At 40.6% G+C, this 21623-nt stretch overlaps 4 protein-coding genes and 1 long non-coding RNA gene across 6 annotated transcripts; 2 read left to right on the plus strand and 3 right to left on the minus strand.

The window, feature by feature from the left end:
* The first annotated feature begins 1763 nt into the window (after positions 1 to 1763).
* On the plus strand, positions 1764 to 4247 carry LOC126612613 (ribulose-phosphate 3-epimerase, cytoplasmic isoform-like). The gene is made up of 7 exons (XM_050281076.1): positions 1764 to 2159; positions 2265 to 2269; positions 2701 to 2763; positions 2853 to 2959; positions 3087 to 3184; positions 3615 to 3749; positions 3886 to 4247. Exons 1-7 carry the CDS (start codon positions 2043 to 2045, stop codon positions 4039 to 4041), a joined length of 681 nt encoding a protein of 226 aa, XP_050137033.1. The 5' UTR covers positions 1764 to 2042; the 3' UTR covers positions 4042 to 4247.
* A 2553-nt stretch (positions 4248 to 6800) lies between these two features.
* LOC126612607 (protein LYK2) lies at positions 6801 to 9522 on the plus strand. Of its 2 annotated transcripts, none has more exons than XM_050281070.1 (2): positions 6801 to 7026; positions 7212 to 9522. In XM_050281070.1, exon 2 carries the CDS (start codon positions 7253 to 7255, stop codon positions 9320 to 9322), a length of 2070 nt encoding a protein of 689 aa, XP_050137027.1. In that variant the 5' UTR covers positions 6801 to 7026; positions 7212 to 7252; the 3' UTR covers positions 9323 to 9522. The 2 variants fall into 2 exon arrangements, with proteins under 2 accessions (XP_050137027.1, XP_050137026.1); XM_050281069.1 differs by having other exon boundaries at positions 6802 to 7115.
* Positions 9523 to 9870: 348 nt separating this feature from the next.
* Positions 9871 to 11902, minus strand: LOC126610397 (putative calcium-binding protein CML19). The gene is made up of 2 exons (XM_050278452.1): positions 11883 to 11902; positions 9871 to 10803 (listed from the first exon to the last, which is right to left on the minus strand). The coding sequence occupies exons 1-2, from the start codon at positions 11900 to 11902 to the stop codon at positions 10281 to 10283; spliced, it is 543 nt and encodes a 180-aa protein (XP_050134409.1). The 3' UTR covers positions 9871 to 10280.
* An 819-nt stretch (positions 11903 to 12721) lies between these two features.
* Positions 12722 to 14685, minus strand: LOC126612609 (UPF0481 protein At3g47200-like). The gene is made up of 2 exons (XM_050281072.1): positions 14542 to 14685; positions 12722 to 14403 (listed from the first exon to the last, which is right to left on the minus strand). Exon 2 carries the CDS (start codon positions 14380 to 14382, stop codon positions 12988 to 12990), a length of 1395 nt encoding a protein of 464 aa, XP_050137029.1. The 5' UTR covers positions 14383 to 14403; positions 14542 to 14685; the 3' UTR covers positions 12722 to 12987.
* Positions 14686 to 16152: 1467 nt separating this feature from the next.
* LOC126612614 (uncharacterized) lies at positions 16153 to 21548 on the minus strand. The gene is made up of 2 exons (XR_007619181.1): positions 21392 to 21548; positions 16153 to 16337 (listed from the first exon to the last, which is right to left on the minus strand). It is a non-coding gene; the product is annotated as an uncharacterized LOC126612614 (long non-coding RNA).
* Between the last annotated feature and the right edge of the window lie 75 nt (positions 21549 to 21623).

Below are 21623 nucleotides of genomic sequence, written 5' to 3' on the forward strand. Positions count from 1 at the left end.
TTGGTAGTGTTTCCGTTTCGATTGTTCTCCTTCCTTTGTGTTTATTTACTTTTTTATTTTTATTTTTTATGCTTACTCATCTCTGTCACGTTGACGACGTTTCTTATTTTTTAGTGTGTCAATAACTCGGTTTGATACATAAAATTTAATAATATAGTTGATTGGAAATTTGAAAAAAAAAATTCAGCCAATTGAATAACGACATTTAGTGTACTGGACCATGTTTCTGTCATACTGAAAAATTTCTCTTCATACATGAGAGGCAATAATTGGTAAATTGTAGCAGGAATGCAACACTTCACTGAACCTCAAGTTTCATCTGCTTTACTCCAGATGGGAATGTGTAGTACAAGTCCACCAGGATCAATCGCACCTCATCACTCAAACAAAAGAAAAATGCTTAGATTCTAAGTTATACATGTGTGCACGTAAAAGCACAACACACTCATGCACGAATAAAAAAATCATGCAAAATGGTAGTAGTTGTGTTCCAAGAATCCTTTGCACAGGTATTAGGTAGGGTTAGGTTTCCATAATATTAGAGGGAAGATGCGTGAAAAATGCAGGCTACGTATTCTTGAGAAAGTTTATAAAATTGACAACTGCACCACGTGGTTGCTCGACCAAAATGCAGTGGAGTTAGACTGCAAGGGGTAGGTCTGAGTGAAAACGCTTTAAAATGACTTAAAATGTTTTTTGTTTAAAGTGTATGAATTTCATAAGCATTTGAAGTAATTCTTACAAAAATCATCAATTATATGCTTCTTGTACAAAGCACTTTAAATGTTTTTCAAAAATTCACTTACATTTTTGCTAAGGATTGGTTTCAAAAATAATTTCATTAAAACTAAGCAGTTTTAATTATTTTAAAAACATTTCCAAACGAGTTTCAAAATTCATTTGAATTTTTTTTATTAAGATTGGTTTAAAAAAAAATCAATCATTTTAAAACACTTTCAAACTAGTAATCACTACATTTTACTAAAATTAATTTTAAAAACCTTTTGAACAAAAAAATACTTCCAAACTACACATAAGCGGAGCCGCCCTGTATGTTAGAGCACTTATAGTGTAGGAAGGCCCCCCATGGTAATTGGCAATTGAATCCCCTTTAATAAACAATAACTGCCTTTAATGGACAGTAATTACCTTTTGCATCTCCACCTCTAAAACTGAATAGCGATGGCAATAGGCAATAAAATATTAATATTTTTTATGTTCTAAAATAATAAAAAAAAATTTAAAAATTTCTGATAGAATTTTTAATCTATCTCATCACGTCCATGTGTCATTATCCAAAATTACAATTTTTGTAGATAGATTTCGATAAGATTTTTAACCAATTATGTCGCACAACGTGTCCTTCCATATTTAGAATTGTTGAAAATATTGAAATGTGGTGTAAGGTGGGAGAAAATGGTAAGGTATTTATAGAAAAAAAAAATTATTTTTTGAAATTTTTAATTTTTGTATTAACTTAATTAAGCTGAACCGTTGGATTACAAAAAAATTTGAAATCCAACAGTCCAGATTGTGACACGTGTCCTCCCAAAACATTTCTGTCTTTTTTTTAATTTTTAAAATCGGAAAAATCTGGATCGTTGATCTAGAAATCAAACGATCCAAATTCAACTACTACTTAGAGGGCTGCAACACGGGTCCCACCTCCTGAAATCTTGTCGGTAACGCGCCTCATGCGTGCGTATTATGCACGCACCTAATCCAAATTTTTTAATAACGTGGCTAACATTAGCCTTGCATCACTCCTCCTCAAACGCTCAAAGTCTTGGAATTCCCGTCTGCCCTCTCCCATGGGCTCTCCATAGCCCAATTACCCGATTAGGCTGGAGCTAATTTCGGAGGGAATTGGATTGCAAATGGTGCCTGTCCACAGGTCAAAAGAGCACGGTGGAAGTGCTCTTAACGACTGGTCCCTCTCCCACCAACCCCAGCAGCTATTTGTCTTCACGGATTTGTGGCGTCTTTCTCTCCCACCAAAAACTGAAAAGTAAGTTGAGTAGACCGGCGGCTTCTGAAAAAACATGGGTGTGGCGGCGAAAATAGCACCGTCGATGCTGTCGTCGGACTTCGCTAATTTGGCATCAGAGGCCGAGCGCATGCTCAAATGCGGCGCCGATTGGCTCCACATGGACATCATGGTACGCCCTCAGCCCATCTGTTCTCTTGTCTACGTCCGATGAATTTCAATGTTTTGTCACTAACACCATGTCTAATGTTTGACAAAATTCTCGTACTTTTTGCAGGATGGGTAGGTTTGATTCTTTTTTGTTGCCCTTTTAGTAATTCCCATGAATCTCAAGTGGCTGCAAACGAATTAGGTTTGCTAATTCCTTTTTGTTTAGCTAGTTCATTTACTTGGTTGAATTTTGATACAACGAAGTAGCTAATAGTTACTAAACGAAGACTTGGCGCAAAATCGAGCGCAATGTCGTTCTAGCTGCGCTCTAGAATTCATTCAGCCGACCCCACTTAGGCTTTGTTGTTGTTATTGTTCAAGTCGACTTCTTTGCATAATATATCCATGAAGATGCTTTCTTTTTCTGTTGTTCTTATGAAACATTTCTTATGTGCTTACTGAAGACATTGTAATTAACTTGGGTTCTATGTTAATCGCAACGTTTGCTTCTCACAAATGTAAATACTAGCGGTCTTGAATTCATTTATGTTTCTTACCAACAGGCACTTTGTCCCGAATTTAACACTCGGTGCTCCGGTCATTCAGAGTTTGAGAAAGCACACAAAGTAACTACCTTGACATTGTTTTATTTTCATTTTTATCGAGCGTAAATAGATGTTGGTGGTATCATTTGTTTTTTTTTTTCCGCCTACAGGGCGTATCTTGATTGTCACCTAATGGTCACAAATCCTCTTGATTATGTCGAACCTATGGGAAAAGCCGGTGCTTCAGGTTTTACATTTCATGTTGAAGTATCGAAAGGTTGGCTGTAGTTGGGAATTGAGATGTTCCTATTTTACTTCCATTCCCTGTTCGTGTGGTATTTTCTTGATACAGGAGGGACTTGCTATTTTTCCTTCATTCACTTTCGTCGTCCTTCTTTTTGCAGACAATTGGCAAGAACTTGTTCAAAGAATTAAGTCCAAGGGCATGACGCCAGGTGTGGCATTAAAGCCCGGAACGCCAATTGAAGAAGTTTATCCTCTGGTCTTACTTCTTTCTTTCTTTCTATCTAATTGTTTCTTCTTCCCCCTCCTTTTTTTTGGGTTTTTTTTCAATTTTTGTTTTGTTTTGTTTAGTTGTGTATGTATTGAAGAGGTCGCACTTGGTGCGATGGCAAGTGCCTTCGCCCATGAGCGGTAGGTCTCGGGTTCGAGACTTGGGAGCAGCCTCTCCATAAATGGGGGTAAGGCTAGCCGACATTCACCTCTCCCAGACCCTGCGTAAAGTGGGAGCCTTGTGCACTGGGTACGACCTTTTTTTTTTAGTTGTGTATGTATTGATTGGCCAGGCTTACTTGCATGACATTCAATGACCTAAGAAAGAAAATCCGATCTTTAGTCATTGTACGCATTGTTTAGTATTCAGTAGCTGTCTACTCCGGAAATATTTTCGAATGATGCTGTGTTATCCACAGATTGAAGGTGAAAATCATGTGGAAATGGTCCTTGTTATGACCGTAGAACCTGGGTTCGGTGGTCAAAAGTTCATGCCGGAAATGATGGAGAAGGTGCGCACACTGAGACAAAGGTACCCTTCACTAGCTATAGAGGTGAGTTAATTATCCGTTATGTTTCTTGTGAACTTTTCTATATAGAAGTTCTGTTGTTGCATCTCTCGACACACATTTTTTAAGAGTTGGGTTTCCAGGGACAGGTACTAAAGTTGCTTTCAATCTCATGTCACAGGTAGATGGTGGCTTAGGGCCTTCGACGATTGATATGGCAGCTTCAGCCGGAGCCAACTGCATAGTTGCAGGAAGCTCTGTGTTCGGAGCCCCTGAGCCTGCTACAGTAATATCCCTTTTGAGAAGTAGCGTTGAAGGAGTTCAACAAAAAAGTTGATACTGGTATGGGAAACACATCACAATTTGTTTTTTCTTATCAACATATATTTACAGTGCACCTCTATGATCGAATTGTAGTTATCTGCGCTATGAATAATAACATTTGTACTTGTTATCTGCACATTCACTCCATGTATGTTACTTTCTCGAGCGTAATCAGGCTTATGGAATAAAATTACTTGAGCGATGAATTGACACATACAACTTCTTTAACATGACAAAGAACTGCGAGTCTACGATCCTTATTTACAGCTTTTATTTTATACTTGAATATCATGACATCCTGCAGTTGGCAATCCCTTGATACGTTGCATACATTTCTGTCGATCTTTTTTATTTGTTATCGGGTTGCTTGAGGCTATAAACACAACCGTAGTGATGACATGTTCATTGCCTTTAGGGATTTCCCACTTTCTGCGTAAATATGAATGCTGATTTTGGTGTTGCAAATCATCATGGTTTTATCTTTTGAGATCAGCTGTGGGGGGAGAGAGAACAGAATCCCACGTGCTCGGAAATTATTCGTCTTAGTAGTCAGTTATCGAATGGGGTATAAGGTGAATTTGGCCTTACTATGGCCGCCCTGTAAATAGACGTACATGAGACAAGGATGTCGCTGAGGCGGTATCTCACTCACTGTATTCTGTTTGTACTTTTTTACATGGCGATATGTAATTGATTTGGGATACTAACTCGGTAGCATTTCTGTGCATGAAAAGTTCTCCCTATGAGGGAAAATCTTTATCTGCCTGCATTTGGTATGAATATGGTCTTGTTTGGCCAAAATTGTTTTCTAAGAAAACTTTCTCCAGAAAATCCTGTGTTCCACGTCAGCGCATGTTTATTTATCAAGATTATGTTGTTCTAGAGATATTTTAAGTGTAACCGTCACACGAGGTGGTACATCACATGTTCCTAAAGAAATGATGGGTTATGTGTATTAAAAGGTTAATAATTTAAAAATTAAAAATTTCCACCACTTACATAAAAACACGTGGTGTACCATTCGTATTCCCGTCACAATTAAAAATTTCTCGTTGTTCTCCTGATCTGTGAAGTATAGAGCACGTGCAGCAGGCATCATATGCGATCTGAACACAATGTTTGCATTTGGCATCCACTATTGAATTGTTACATAAAACTACTTATTTTTTATTCGAGTCCATTTCATGCGAGAGAAAGAAACTACAGTCCGAAGATCTATGAAAACACATAAACTAAGACATAATTAAACACTTAATTACATAATTAATGAAACAGAAAATTGCAAGATCCGATCGATGCCTATGAGAAATGGGGAAATCTAGTTCTTAATTTTTATTAATAAGTTTAATCTCACCTGAGCATGGCAAACGGGTCGTGTTTGTTGTTTTTGTATTGTTTTTGTGTCATACATGTTATTTTAGCTGACCACTTCGTGTCAAACCTTTTATTTTTACGGGTTCTTAATAGATGCCGATAATGACCCAACTCGGTATGAGATCGCATTGTTTCGTGTCGCCTTGATGGGTTATGCAAGTAATTTCCATATCGTGTCATTTACATGTCATAACGGGTTAACCTGTTTCGTTAACGTGTTCGGTGATTCGAGTTAACCTATATTTGGATAGAAACTTGGAAGTTGGGCATGCTCCAAAGTCCCAAGTTGGTACTTTGGTAAATCTTTCATTGTTGACCAGGGGAAGTGGTCAGCATGTGTTATCACGTGCCCTTCACTGTTGGGACTCTTCGGTTCATCCATTGCTACCTGTATTTCTTAATCTTGCTTTGAACGAAAAGTGCCTTCCATTATTCGACTTTGGCCCTCTTGGGATGTGCTCGAACTTTTTTGTGAAATATGGGAATTGCTACTCATACATCCAACTTTATGGTTGGATTTTCCAAACAAATTAACCGAACTGAATCTTAGTTAGACTTGACGGACCAAAAATTTGAGAAATTATTGCGTTCGAAAATCGGATCAGGTAAACTGAATCTTAGTTACATCATATTTGTACCATACTTGACCAATCCCGAAACTACTGAGCACCGGTCAGTGTTATACCGTCATGATTTCTTATCTTAGTCCCGTTGTCACCCACAAGAATTTCTTCAGAGAGGTTACAACAACAACAATAAAGCTTTATCCCACCAAGTGAGGTCAGTTGTATGAATCCTAGAACGTCATTGAGCTCGGTTTTGTGTCAAGTCATTCGTTAGCTCAAAATACTCCAATATTTTCTTAGAGGCTCTTTCTAAGTCTTCCTAAATCTTCTTTTATCACTTTTACCCTGACCCTAATTTCTTCAGAGAGTCTAATTGAGAGAATTCACAACATCAGTGTGTTCCAATGTTCCACTACCTCATTGTGTACACGCTTATTGGTTTCATCTCTAAGCTATGACTGAAAACGAATATTTGATCTATTGGTGAAGGGTGTTGGTTGTCAACCTAGGTTGTTCATAACCAACTTGACCTATCAATAACACGTAGGCCTTTATTTCATGCCTCACTTTTAACCTGCATCGCTGTCTCTTCCATTGTATTTCAGTTCATTTTTATCCTCAAATTTCTCCAAATCTTGCATCATTTTTATCCCTACTGATGTTGCCTGCCTGCCAATTTAGCTTCTTCCATCTTTTCATTCCGAAAGCTTAAATGATTCACGTTTGTTCTTTCGTTTGTATCGAAAATGTCAATATTTGTATGAATTATGTGGATAATATTTGATTGCACACGATTGCTATTGACATGTTACCTGCCTATGTTACCTATAGCTTATCAACACTATATCAAATATTTCGTCGTTTTAAGTAACTAATGAGCATCTTGTTTAGATAATAACTGCTTGTGATCAGTGTTAATTGCTAAATGACGGATTATGTATCAATAACACGTCTTATCCAGAGAAAAGTGTATCTGATAAGTGGCATTTGGAACTTGGGGATAAGTAGCTGCCCATTAGCTAGCATTTGGTAATGGAGGATGGATGGATTAGCCCAAGGTAAGGACTAAGTAAACAGCTGGAATCAGAGGGATTAATATATACAAATTCCTTGCCATCCCCAAGAATCTTGTTCATGAACAACTTTGGTAAAATTCTCCCGTTCAAATTTCTAAATTATATTTGTATAGATCCAAAATATTCACTCCCTCAAAGTGTTTTTAAACTCTATTTATTTTTTATAGGCTCGTGTGGAACTGAGTGGTCAGCTTAGTGGTTCATCGGCATGGCTGCCGCAGCTGCTTCTTCCTTCCTATTTTTCTTCTCGCTTCTAACTGTCTCTGCATTTGAACAAAAACCACACAACATTTTGAGCTGCGAGTCCACGTCTCCCGACGCTTCCGGCTACTACTGCAACGCTACAAATGCATCATCTGTAGAGAACAAGTGTGCAACTTTTGCGATTCTTCGCACCAACGCGTACTACTCCTCTCTCTCCAATCTGAGCTCGTACTTGGGCATCAGTCCGTTTGTGATAGCAGACGCGAACGGATTTTCAGCTGACACGGAGTTTCTTCCTAAAGACGAGCTTTTGTTGATACCGATTGATTGTAAGTACGGCAATGGTGGTGTTTTTTGTGCCGAGTTGACAAGGACTAGTGTGAAAGGTGAGAGCTTTTATGGCATTGCTCAGTCACTAGAGGGCTTGACAACCTGCAGAGCTATTCGAGAGAGGAATCCAGGCGTTTCGCCATGGGGGCTTGCTGATAAGCTTCAGTTGGTGATCCCCTTGAGATGTGCTTGTCCTTCTTCATCATCTCGACTTGTGACACGATCAAGACTCTTGATTTCATATCCTGTGAGTGAAGGCGACACGATTTCTGATTTGGCTGTTAAGTTCAATACAACACAAGAAGCTATCATATCTGCAAATAACAGATCATTCAAAAGCGTTAGACCCGAAAGTTTGACACCTCTTACATCTCTTCTGATTCCGCTTGAAGGAAAACCTATACTCGGTCCCCTAGGAAAACCCCGGGAACCCAATTTGCGCCTTCCAGCAGCTAGCATCCCTGCAGTTAGTCCCCACAAGAAGAAGGCGAAAATGAACCAGATTGGATTGTATGTCGCGCTTAGCGGAGTCGTTGTTGGAGCCAGCATTGCGGTCGCGGCAGCATTCTTGCTATTTCAGATGAAGAAAAAGAAAAAGACTTCACCAAAAGGATGTGATGTGGATCTGCAACAGCTCAGCCTAAGTGTGAGGACAACAAGTGACAAAAAAGTCTCGTTTGAGGGATCACAAGCTACTTTTGACGGTCAGATCATCGAGACAACCACGCCGCGAAAGGTTCTGGTGGAGATGTATAAAATTGAGGAGCTGAGCAGAGCAACCGAGGACTTCAGTTCCGGCAACCACATTGAAGGATCTGTGTACCATGGCCGCCTAACCGGGAAGAACTTGGCAGTAAAGCGCATACAGCCAGATACAATTTCGAAGATTGAGTTTGGTCTTTTTCATGATGCCATTCATCATCACCCCAACATAATGAGGCTGTTGGGAACTTGCTTGAGGCCAGAGGGGCAAGAATCGTTTCTGGTTTTCGAGTATGCGAATAATGGATCTTTGAAGGACTGGCTCCATGGCGGATTGGCAATCAAAAACCAGTTCATTGCGTCGTGCTATTGTTTCTTGACGTGGAGCCAAAGGCTGAGGATATGTCTTGACGTAGCCATGGCATTGCAGTACATGCACCACATTATGAACCCCCCTTATGTCCATCGTAATGTAAACAGCCGAAACATTTTCCTCGACGAAGAATTCAACGCAAAGATTGGGAATTTCGGCATGGCAAAGTGTGCTGAAAATGACTCCGACGATCAACATTGTAGTCCAACCAGCCCTGCCGCGTCTTGGAGCCTGGGTTACATGGCACCCGAATATGTTCACCAGGGTGTGATTTCTTCAAGCATTGATATTTTCGCATATGGCATCGTGTTGCTGGAGGTCTTGTGTGGACAAACGCCAATAAGCAGGCCGGGCGCTGATGGAGAAGAAAACTTTTACCTCTCAGAGAAGATCAAATCCGTGTTGCATTTGGACAATGCAGAGGAGTTAAGAGAGTGGATGGACAGCGCGTTGGGGGATAACTATTCGTTCGACGCAGCTGTCACACTGGCAAATCTAGCCAGGGCCTGCGTCGACGAAGACCCTAGTTTGAGGCCTAGTGCAGGGGAAGTTGTCCACAAGTTGTCGCGATTGGTGGAGGAGTCGAAAAGCGTGGAGGGGGAGAATATTTTGATCAGTGAGAGCTCTTGTAAGCCGCTGGTGAAGGCGGCGGCGGCAAACAATGTGTGAACAAAGCATTGGGAGGATGCATTGCAAACAGAAGACATGTTTATTGGTGCATGTCACAGGGTTCTTCTGCTTGTATATATATGTAACATCTTTGTCTCCTCGAATAATAAATGGCATTGGTACTACTAGGCACTAGCTACTTAGTTTATTGGTGCAGAGCTTCAATGGTGGTTGGTTCTATATATACATGATTTCTTATTGCTTTGTTGTATAGGAGCATGTGCTGCATTTACTATCTCATTCAAACATCAGTCAATTGAAATTCAAACCCGAGCTAACAAGGTCGTTCGTTTTGCGATTATCAGAAAGGGAACGTCTATCGTATATGTAGCTTTATCCTTATTTTGTAAAGAAGTTGTTTTCATGACTCGAACCTGTGACGTTTCGATCACAAAGTAGCAACCTTTCCATTGCGCCGAAGCTTTCATATTTCAAAATATTGAACAATAGAAGACCCTCTTGCACATGGGATGCATGTCGTGGTCATTGTATCCCAGACAACGACAAAATGTAAGATAAGCAAGTTAAAAATACATAACAATGCATGATTGACTTAAAAGTACCGTAACTAGTACAAAATTTCCGATTAGTCAAGCATGAGGTAGACAATTGAAACTGCATGAACAAGGAGTAACACCAACCCTTGTAAAGAGAGAAAAAGTAGACGACTTAGTAGAAAAGCATTTTTTCAATACAAAAATGCAATATTCTAAACTAATTTGTACATATAAATAGGCGATTCGAACTCTGTAACAAAAGAGTAGAAACAATGTTCTGATGAACCGGCCTAATCCAAATACGCAGTATAGAAGCAAATGAACGAATGTAACAATCTCTGTCTCAGGTTAGATTTGCTGAAAACAGCACTAGAGCCGTAAAACCAAGCAACAGCGAATGAACAAAAATTACAGAAGTAGCAAAAACAAACCAAAATCACACTTCATATCTACACCATCCATCAAAACATCATGACCTTAAACTCATCAAAATTGAGCACCCCATCGCCGTTGAGATCAAACCTAGCAATCATGTTCTTGCACTCGTCGACGCTCTTGGACTCGCCGAGCCTACTCAGCATCCTCTTAAGACTCTTGGGCGTAATGCACCCACTCCCGTCCATCACGTACATCTTAAAAGCCTCCTTCAAGACACTAACCTTCTCTTCGTCGCATCCTCCGTCGACGAACTTGACAAAGTCATCCAACCCCAGCAGCCCGTCGCCGTCCGAGTCTAGGTACTCCACCGCCACCTCCGCCTCCGTCAGCGAGAGCTCGCCGCCTATCGCCCCGACACACTGTTGCAGCTCAATAGGTGATATCTTTCCGTCTCCGTTGCCATCAAACTGCTTGAAAACGCGCTCGTATTGTGCTACTTTATCCATTGCTAGAAACCTTTTTTCTTTCTGGAAGTTGTGTTCTTGGTTCTGGGTTAAATATATGAGACAATGCGCGTGTCGTGGTTGACCAACCGGCTTGATGGTACTTCAGTGCGTAGGTGGTACTTTCGTAAATAACGTGTGCAAGACTATGTTTTGTAGAACAATATTTTTATTTAAGAAAATATTTGAGCTAAATATTATTAAATATCGAATTCAACATATTTCTGAGTTAAATTTAATATTTTTAACTTACAAATGAAAAAAAATATTACTTAACTGGTTTGTAGATAATTTTACATGTTTAAAAAATAAATAATTTGTCGAACAAATAATTGTCACGTAACAAGTTGTAGACAAACAAAACATTTATTATTCCAACAATTTTCTGTATATAAGGAATATAAAAAAACGGCCAAATTAAAACAAAAACGTGACAACAGAGGAGTTGTTGGTTTACTGCACTGCACACAGATTGGATTTTAGACTTTATTGACCGACTGACTTTAATTCGAGCTTTCTGGAAGCAGCTCGAAGCAAAAGATTTTTTTGGATGCCATCTGTCGCCAACCGCCAAAAACCACCTCAACCACCAGAAGAAATATACGAAAGTGGGAAGCAACTTCCTTGAATTTAAATTCTAGCTCTTTGGATAGCCACTATCTAGAGAAAAACCTATATAAAATAATAATAATAATAATTGTCAACAGCCGACTTTGGCTGTTAATTTTGGAGTTGGTGACAATCTCTCTTGGTTTTTTTTTTCTTCTTCTGTGTTTCTATTTAGTTATGGTTGCCCTTTCGTTGTCACAAGAAGAGTTTTCGTGATTAAGGTCATTGTCTTGCTCTAGCGAGAAAAGTCTTTGTGATGGCTATGATTACAAATCAAATTTAGATATTTAAGCAGTGGCTATTGTTCACAGTTAAGGTTGGTTTTTGTTTTAGTTTGTGCACACAACGAAGAACTATGAAGAGAAAACTCGACATTTGTTGGAGGTGGCTCATAGCAGTATATTTTTGCTAACAATTACAAGATCATTAGAGGTGGTGCAGTTTTTTCTCATGATGTTGTTATGGTGAATCTATGATTTGCAGGGTTGTTATCTTTCTTGTGGTTCGACAATTATATTGTCTTTATAATGGTTTGTAATTGTAAATTTATGTGGTTTTTTTAGCCACTGTAACCTCTTAATTATGTTCGACATGCTTGTTCTCTATACCTTCCCGATTGTTTCTTTATAAATTCTTATTATCTTAAAAAAATACATTCTAGATCTTTGGTTTGGTGGTGATTCTATTCAGATTTCTAAACGGTTTCTTTATCCACTAGTGCCTAAATATTTGATACAAGTAGCTACTTGTTCTGTTTTTTAATCTTATAAAGGCTCACCTATAAAAACTTGGGAACTTTAATGAAAAGTGTCGAAAAACTATATTTTTACATTAAAAAGTTAATTCTGGTACTATTCATTTTACCTTCTATTTTGTCCTTATTGTTAAAACTCAAAGTTTTCAAGCCATTTTCATTAGTTTTTCTTAAAAACTTAGGAAAACTAATGAAAAAGGCTTAAAAACTATGAGTTTTAACGATAAGGATAAAATAAGGGGTAAAATGAATACTACCATGATTGACTTTTTAGTGTAGTTAAAATAAACAGTACCGAGAGTTTTTCATTAAAGTTGTTTCAAAACTCTGGGTCAACCCGTGGTTAGTTTGACTATTCAACGTCAATAAGTATCTCGATATGTTATCAACTATTTTATGTAGATATGTTCAGATATACTTATCAACTATCCACGTAGATATCCATATTATTAATAATATCGAGATACCCGGATTAAGTATGCTATCATCTTTCTAATTTGAACATTCTTGACTTTTTTTTCTCAACTGCTTGCACAATTTCTAATTTAGTTGATTTTTATTTTATAATTAATCTTTAAAGGGTGAATCAAAAAATAAATATTCCAATTATTGGGTAACAATGAAAGAAGATAAAGATAGCTAAAATGAGAAGAACCGATCAGGAAGGTCATATATCTATAAAAGTTTAGGTAAAAAATAAATGACAATGTAACAACATCTTATTTCGTGGTAGGACAAGCCACGTGATCAAGCCGTCACACTCAAATTCTGTCTAGATGGTTGTCCCAAAAAACTTCTAATGACAAAACTAGTAGCTCCCACAAGTTCTAACACACACACACACAAAACCCCATCACATGTCCAAACCTTAAGCGTTGGAACTTGGAAGCGAAAGAAAATCAAGACAATAACAAATTGATACAACTATTTAGGAGGATGATAAAACTGATGAATTGCATATACAGTCTGCAACATTGTGAGCACCAGCAGAATAAACGCAGCGACCAAAGAAATAATCGCCCACGGCGAACCGAAATGCTCGCGCCTCAGCTTTTCCATCCACTTGTTCCAGTCAGTCTTGTAATACTTGTTCACTTCGTTGCAAAGTCCCTCGTAGTAAAATCCGATGACCATCGTGTCGTTGTACAGCTCGTTGAAGAACCGCGCAGCGTCTTCCGGGCTCAGCCAGTTCACCAGTATTCCCATATCGCAAAGAAGGTCGATGTCCTTGCTCGAATCGATGAGATTATCCATCAGGACGGCGTAAGATGTTACCTTGTGGGGGCGGCTGTGACAGCATTGCTTGAAGGCGATGAGGTTCCTGAAGAGCGGCCCTGTCGTCTCGTCGATTCCTAGTGGTGGAATGGTGAACACCCCGTTTTCGAAATTTATGTTCATTATGCAATCCGAGGTTTTGAAACTTTTTTGGAATTTAATGCCGGCTTCGGACAGAGTTGTCGCGTTTGGAACCCTCTGCGGCGGCGGTCTCTCCTCGCTCTGCTGTTGGTCATCATTCCCTACTTTTCGTTTGCAGCCTAAACCTTCTTCTTTACACGGGAAAACGATCCAGGTTCTTATGAGATCGAGTATGTGCAGGGGTTCGTGAGGGAGATTCAGACACGGTTTGAAAATAAAATCGTCTGCCACGGATTGTTTGAAGAAGTTGAGGACAAGGTCGGGGAGGGAGGCGGCATTTCCTTCGGAAGTAGTATTCTTCACGGCGGTTAAATTGTATAACCGCTCGAGAACAAACCATGGCAGCTGATTTTCTAGCAGGAGAAGATCATGGAAAAGATATTGCGGCATGCAGGAGACATTGAAAACAGGGTCGTTCTCGTCTCGTTGATCGACGGAAAATCCTTTTCGAAATAGTTCGATTAGGAAGCATCCGTCGATTATCATCATCTCAATGAAATCTTTCTTGTTGATATGATCCAATGGCTCTGCGTAACAATCAGGAGTGCGCTTGTTGAAATCCACGACACCTGTGATCAAGTTTGCCAAAGTTATGTTTGCTTCTGAGAGAAGGCACTGTAAGTACCAGCGCTTCACCTTTTCCATGAGTTGGAATTGATCGCCACCGCGGCCTCGGTGAAGGGGTCCGATTGAGACGATATCAGGTTCGTATGCCTGTATTTTTTGTCGCCGAATCGGATGGGGAACTCTGAATATGCAGCAGGATGCTGGCAATGGCGAATGGTTGAGAAGCTTTGCTCCGATGGTGTTTGTCAATTCTTCAACGATACCATCAGTGTCTATACAAACGGATTCCATAGAAGTACTATCGTCAACTTCGCCACTTTCTCTCTCACTTTCCATGACTATATATTTTCAAAAATCCTGAAACAAATTGCAAATGAAACAAATTCTGAAGTATTTTTAGAAACCAGTTATAGGCATTCATACATTTCCGATAATCACAGTTTGACAAGTGTGCCGAACAATGAAATAAAATGGGAAGATAACGGAAACATGTACCTGAAAATCAAGCAAATGCAGTAATGCAGGACGTTAGAATAAAGAGATCCAGTATGGTGGTCATATAGTCTTTCGTCATACGCAAAGGGAAAGTTCAGTGAACATTAAAGTTACAAAGGCAGTACAGACATGCTTCTTTTGCTTTGCAGAACCAAAGAACAATTCTCGCTCTTTAATAATGTACTTTAATTTTAAGTAAAAATTTAACCAAGACATGACCATGCGTCCTGATGAATCCAATCCTCAAAGGAAGTATATACAGTGTCAGTGAGATTGCCTTCATTGTCTTTGAGGAAGGAATTTCAAAAGTTGCTGGCTTATCTGTCTTTCGGAGTAAGATCTCTCCCCGCCAAATTCTCCTCCCTTTCAATCTCCTCCTATATGAATGATGACGATTAAATCACGTCAACATCTTATGTTGAATTCTTTATAGAGAAAAAAACAAAGTGAAAAGCGAGAGAGAGGGAATGGGAGGGGAGACGATTTGGAGGGGAGAGAATTTCAAAAGTTGCAGCCATCGATTTGTCATGTGGATACGAATACTTGTGAGTTAGGCTACATTGCTCATGGTTTAGTTTGCATGTATAGCGTTGGTTTCGAAATTATCGCTTTGTGGAACTCGTCAATTCAAACGTTCAAGAAGATTCCCTTGACAACTTTTGACACGAAAGCTGAACATATGCTGCATAGTTTCGGGCATTGAAAAGTTGTTGAATAGAATACTACTGGCATATCAATTAAATGTCGTTGACACACTAAAAATTTAATCAATCCAACCACTTAATTTAGAAAACTTATTATTTCCCGATTTTCTAAAATTTAATGGCATATAATTTGATATAAGTTCTTTTTTTTGTAAATTTTTTATCAGGATTAGTCCAATTTTGTATTATTGTTTAAGAGTGCGGTTAAGCCCATCCCAGTGTCTTATTTTCACATCCACTATAAAATGATACTCTTATTGACAAATTTATCCTAGTACAAAATGACATTTAAAGACCTAAAGACCAACCAATCATGTCTTGCCACATAATTAATAGTTATATTGATTGTTTTTAAACAAATTATTAGTTATACTGATAAAAAAAACCTAAAATATCATAAATAAGAAAAAGAAAAAAAATATCATGAACCCCACAAGCTTTACTGGGGAAGGAAGTTCATAAATTAAACTTATCAGGAAGATGGTGAATTCGGACTTGACAAAGCAAAGCCTCGAGGCTCGCAATAAAGCGGTGTGGAAGGTGTGATCAAGCTTCACCAGAGAATAGAGCAAGTTAGTCTTCAAGATTATTATAATGTTGAGATAGATTAGGAGAGAAGCTCATAGTCCAAATTACATTAGGGGACTCATGGATCCAACACTCGTTGAACTCCGATCGTGTTTGGTGTTTTGGAACAATTTGGATACCTACCATATACTGAATTTGGAGGAATTTGATGGTAGGGAGAGCCAATGCATCACTAAACTATGAAGCTCAAGGGAAAATTTTATAGGACGGCAATAAGGCCGGCGATGCTGTATGGCACAGAATGTTGGGCGGTGAAACATCAACACGTACACAAAATGGGTGTAGCGGAGATGAGGATGCTTCGTTGGATGTGTGGGCACACGAGAAAGGATAAGATTAGGAATGAGGATATCCGGGGTAAAGTAGGAGTAGCCGAAATTGAAGGAAAGATGAGAGAAAATCGGTTACGGTGGTTTGGACATGTGCAAAGAAGGCCTACTGACGTTCCGATTAGAAGATGCGACTATGGGACAGAGGTTCAGGGCCGAAGGGGTAGAGGAAGACCTAGGAAAACTTTGGAAGAGACTCTAAGAAAAGACTTAGAGTACTTAGATCTAACGAAGGACATGACACAGGATCGAGCACAATGGCGTTCTAAGATTCATATAGCCGATCCCACTCAGTGACTTGGATTTTCCAAGTCTCCAACCGAGAAGTTTTCCTCACTCGGGAAATTAAGGGAACACTACCCCAACCTACATGCTCCACTCAGAAAGCTTCAACATACAAGCTTTAACAAAAGAAAATTCAAAGAACTTAGCGAATAAGGCTTTGGTGTATTTAACACAATACGTTGAAATGAAGGAAAGCTTATTTATTGATATCCCCGATAAGCTACAAATATGTACATATACATGAGTCAAAATAAGCACATAAGAGGGAGCCTTCACAAAGGTTGCTTAGGAGAAGTCTCAGCAGTCGGTAGAGCCCCAGAAAGAGAAGGCACCGGGGGGGGATCATTTGGAGCCTCAGTACTGGACAGAACCCTAGAAGGAGGAGGCATCAGAGGTTGATCATTTGGAGCTTCATTACGCGGTACAGCCCCAGAAGACGAAGGCAATAAATGCCTTTGGAACAAACCCACAAATCTCTGATGATCAAGTAAAACCTGACCATCAGTTTCCTTCATCTGGTCAAGCTTCCTCTTCATGTTTGTAGCATAGTCATGTGCGAGCCGGTGCAACTGTTTATTCTCATGCTTGAGCCCTCTAATCTCCTGTTTGAGACTCATCACTTCAGCCGCCAATGATTCAACTTGGCGGGTTCGAGCAAATAGGCGTTGGGCCATATTAGACACAGAACCTGCACACTGAACACTGAGAGCCAGCGAATCCTTAACAGCTAACTCATCAGACCGTTTGGAAAGTAGTCTGTTATCTTTGGGAGTGAGAAGGTTCCTGGCCACCACCGCAGCGGTCATATCATTCTTCATCACGGAATCCCCAACGGTAAGAGGACCAGTAGGGGAGACGAAGGATGGGCGCCATATGTTGTCTGGAGAAGGCGGGGCTGCCTCTTCAACAAGGTTCAAGTCAAAACGACGGTCGGAGGGGCCAGACATTTTCAAAGGTGTTGAAGAGAGAAGAGGTCGGACAAATCAAGATCTTAGAAGTGCAAGAATGAAGCTTCTACTGGTGGAGATTCAAGTGTGCTTTGGAACTTAATGTCAGCCCCTATAAAAATCTGCACTCGACGAAGCTTCAGAAATCGAAGAGGCGCCTGCTCAGAAATCGAAGAGGCGTTTGCTTTCTCAAAAGCTGGGCTGCTTAGAGATCACGAGGGTTGATCTCAGAAATCGAAGAGGCGTTTGCTTTCTCAAAAGTTGGGCTGCTCAAAGACCACGAAGGCCGATCTCAAAAATCGAAGAGGCGCTCGCTTTCTCAAAAGCTGGGCTCCCCAGAGACCACGAGGGCCGATCTCAGAAATCGAAGAGGCACCTACTTTTCCAGCCTTTTCCAGCCTTGTCAGCACCTGTCACACGCACACTCAGTTTTGCGGAAATTATGGGCATTCTGTCAAAGACTTCTGGGGAAGTAGAAAACACATGAATCTTACTGTTCAATCACCCACTTCTCACACGCAACAATAGCTCATGGGTACCACAGATAACTTTGCCAAAGTTCTCTGCCAAAGTTGAGCACGTGAAGCTTGCAGCTCCCACTACATCGCTCTGACCAAGAAGGGTAAAAGAATAGCAAAGAAACAGCACTAACAAAGTTTAGACCCATAAATTTTGAAGGTCTAGCTACCATATTATTACCCACAAGGGTAAAGGAACAGTACCACTGCTGGATAATTGGAAAGTCCCTGTGTGTCAACCTCTGTGCTTCGTGGCAAGGTAGACTAGCAAACATGCCCAACCTTTACTCACATTCGAGAAAACACTCCCAATAAGATTGCTTGCTCCAAAATCGAAGAGGCACCGTCCTCCGAATCTCGAGAGCCAGACTCCCAACATGACTACTTTCTTAAAAATCGAAGAGAGGGTAAAGGAACAGTACCATTGCTGGATAATTGGAAAGTCCCTGTGTGTCAACCTCTGTGCTTCGTGGCAAGGTAGACTAGCAAACATGCCCAACCTTTACTCACATTCGAGAAAACACTCCCAACAAGATTGCTTGCTCCAAAATCGAAGAGGCACCGCCCTCCGAATCTCGAGAGCCAGACTCCCAACATGATTACTTTCTCAAAAATCGAAGAGACACTGCTCCCTGAATCTCGAGAGCCAGACCCCCAGCATGATTGCTTTCTCAAAAATCGATGAGGCATCTTTCTCCGAATCAATCGAAGAGGCGCTCGCTTTCTCAAAAGCTGGGCTGCTCAGAGACCACGAGGGCCGATCTCAGAAATCGAAGAGGCACCTACTTTTCTAGCCTTGTCAGCACCTGTCACACGCACACTCAGCTTTGCAGAAATTATGGGCATTCTGTCGAAGACTTCTGGTGAAGTAGAAAGCACATGAATCTTACTGTTCAATCACCCACTTCCCACACGCAACAATAGCTCATGGGTACCACAAATAACTTTGCCAAAGTTCTCTGCCAAAGTTGAGCACGTGAAGCTTGCAGCTCCCACTACATCGCTCTGACCAAGAAAGGTAAAAGAATAGCAAAGAAACAGCACTAACAAAAGTTTAGACACATAAATTTTGAAGGTCTAGCTACCATATTATTACCCACAACTGTAAAGGAACAGTACCACTGCTGGATAATTGGAAAGTCCCTGTGTGTCAACCTCTGTGCTTCGTGGCAAGGTAGACTAGCAAACATGCCCAACCTTTACTCACATTCGAGAAAACACTCCCAATAAGATTGCTTGCTCCAAAATCGAAGAGGCACCGTCCTCCGAATCTCGAGAGCCAGACTCCCAACATGACTACTTTCTCAAAATCGAAGAGAGGGTAAAGGAACAGTACCATTGCTGGATAATTGGAAAGTCCCTGTGTGTCAACCTTTGTGCTTCGTGGCAAGGTAGACTAGCAAACATGCCCAACCTTTACTCACATTCGAGACAACACTCCCAACAAGATTGCTTGCTCCAAAATCGAAGAGGCACCGCCCTCCGAATCTCGAGAGCCAGACTCCCAACATGATTACTTCCTCAAAAATCGAAGAGACACTGCTCTCCGAATCTCGAGAGTCATACCCCCAGCATGATTGCTTTCTCAAAAATCGAAGAGGCATCGTTCTCCGAATCTCGAGAGCCAGATACCACAGACCACTTTTTCAAAGTGCTCTGACAGAGTTAAAACATGTGAAACTGGCAGCTCCCACTACCGTGCTATGACCAAGCAGGGTAAAGGAATAGCATTACTACTTGTTGTTAGGGAGACTCCTATATATGTCGACCTCCATCCCCAACGGACAGGCAGACCTGCAAAAATGCTCAACCCTTCATCATATCTGAGAGGGCACTCCCAACGAAGCCTTTCGAAATATTCAGCTTTCTTTCCCCCCGATAATACCTCTGCAAACAAGCTATACTAGAGCAAGAATATCTCATATCATCAGGGTTAAAAGCAAGAGTATCCCATATCATGCTTTTTCCCTGTCTTTTCTTTTGGCCTTGTTTTTACCTGCAAGACAAGGAGAAAGAGAGCAATCAGTCAGCACTTGGAATCAAGCTTCCAGCCAGGAACTGACTGCCTGGAACCCCTTACCTGATTACTTACCTGGCATTGCTCTCGAGTACTCATCTTCAACATCTTATGTTTCCAGGGAAGATTCCGCATCTGCTTGAGGAACAGATAGGGCAAGTGCGAAGGATACAAGGAAGCATGTGGAGACAAGCGTAACAGCACACGTGCCGATACATTCATTACTCTGTCAAAAGCAAAAGTATCCCATATCAGCAGGGTGGAACGTACTCTAGATTTGATGGACTTGTTTTGACCCTCAAATTCTTCAGTCGGCCTTATACTCTGGAGGAAACCAGAAAACCCTCCAGCTCAGTTCAAGAATAAGCCTGTGGAAAGTTACTTCTTCAAAAGCAAAAGTATCTCATATCATCTCTTCTCATTTTTCTTCTCTTTATCCTTCATGCTGCTGCAAGATGGGGAGAAGGTGAACAATCAGTCGGAGCTCTGATTGCTTACCTTGTCTGTCACCTCTTTCAGCAAACCCCCTAGCTTGGCGACTTGGGGGACTCCTACTACATGGTTTGTATCGCGCTTGACCAAGCCTGAAACTACAAGTAAGCTTCAAGTGAAATTGATACATTACCTTGTGCATATCCACCAGTTAAAGATACCACCCCTGGATGGAGGAAGAGTACTTCCAGAGAAGATGCCACATCTACCTATGAGACAGATAAGGCAAGTCAAGACGACACCACACTCCGATACTTATAAGTTTCGTGATTACGAGATCATTCTCCCACAATATTTTCTAATGTCATTTGTACTAAATCATTCACTTGTACTCACTAAATGAGAGCTTGAACCTATGTACTTGTGTAAACCCTTCACAATTAATGAGAACTCTTCTATTCCGTGGACGTAGCCAATCTGGGTGAACCACGTACATCTTGTGTTTGCTTTCCTATCTCTATCCATTTATATACTTATCCACACTAATGACCGGAGCAATCTAGCGAAGATCACAAAAAGCGATCGTTTTCGCTACCTAGGATCTATCTTGCAAGAGAACGGAGAATTAGATGGAGATCTCAACCATAGAATACGAGCTGGATGGAAAGAGTGCATCCGGCGTGTTGTGTGACCGTCGTAGGCCACTGAAGCTCAAGGGAAAATTTTATAGGACGGCAATAAGGCTAGCGATGTTGTATGGCACATAATGTTGGGTGGTGAAGCATCAACACGTACACAAAATGGGTGTAGCGGAGATGAGGATGTTTCGTGGGATGTGTGGGCACACGCGAAAGGATAAGATTGGGAATGAGGATATCCAAGGTAAAGTAGGAGTAGCCGAAATTGTAGGAAATATGAGAGAAAATCGGCTCCGGTGATTTTGAACATGTGCAAAGAAGGCCGACTGACGCTCCGGTTCGAAGATGTGACTACGGGACAGAGGTTCAGGGTCGAAGGGGTAGAGGAAGACCTAGGACAACTTTGGAAGAGAGTCTAAGAAAAGACTTAGAGTACTTGGATCTAACGGAGGACATGACACAAAACCGAGCGCAATGGCGTTCTAGGATTCATATAGCCGACCCCACTTAGTGGGAAAAGGCTTTGTTGTTGTTGTTGTTGTTGTATCTTGTGTGGTCAGAATTCAAATTGGAAATGATAGAAATTGGGTACTGGACCGGTTTTTGAGATACGGTGGTGTTGCG

The sequence above is a fragment of the Malus sylvestris genome, chromosome 17 (assembly GCF_916048215.2).
Source record: "Malus sylvestris chromosome 17, drMalSylv7.2, whole genome shotgun sequence".
NCBI lineage: Eukaryota > Viridiplantae > Streptophyta > Magnoliopsida > Rosales > Rosaceae > Malus > Malus sylvestris.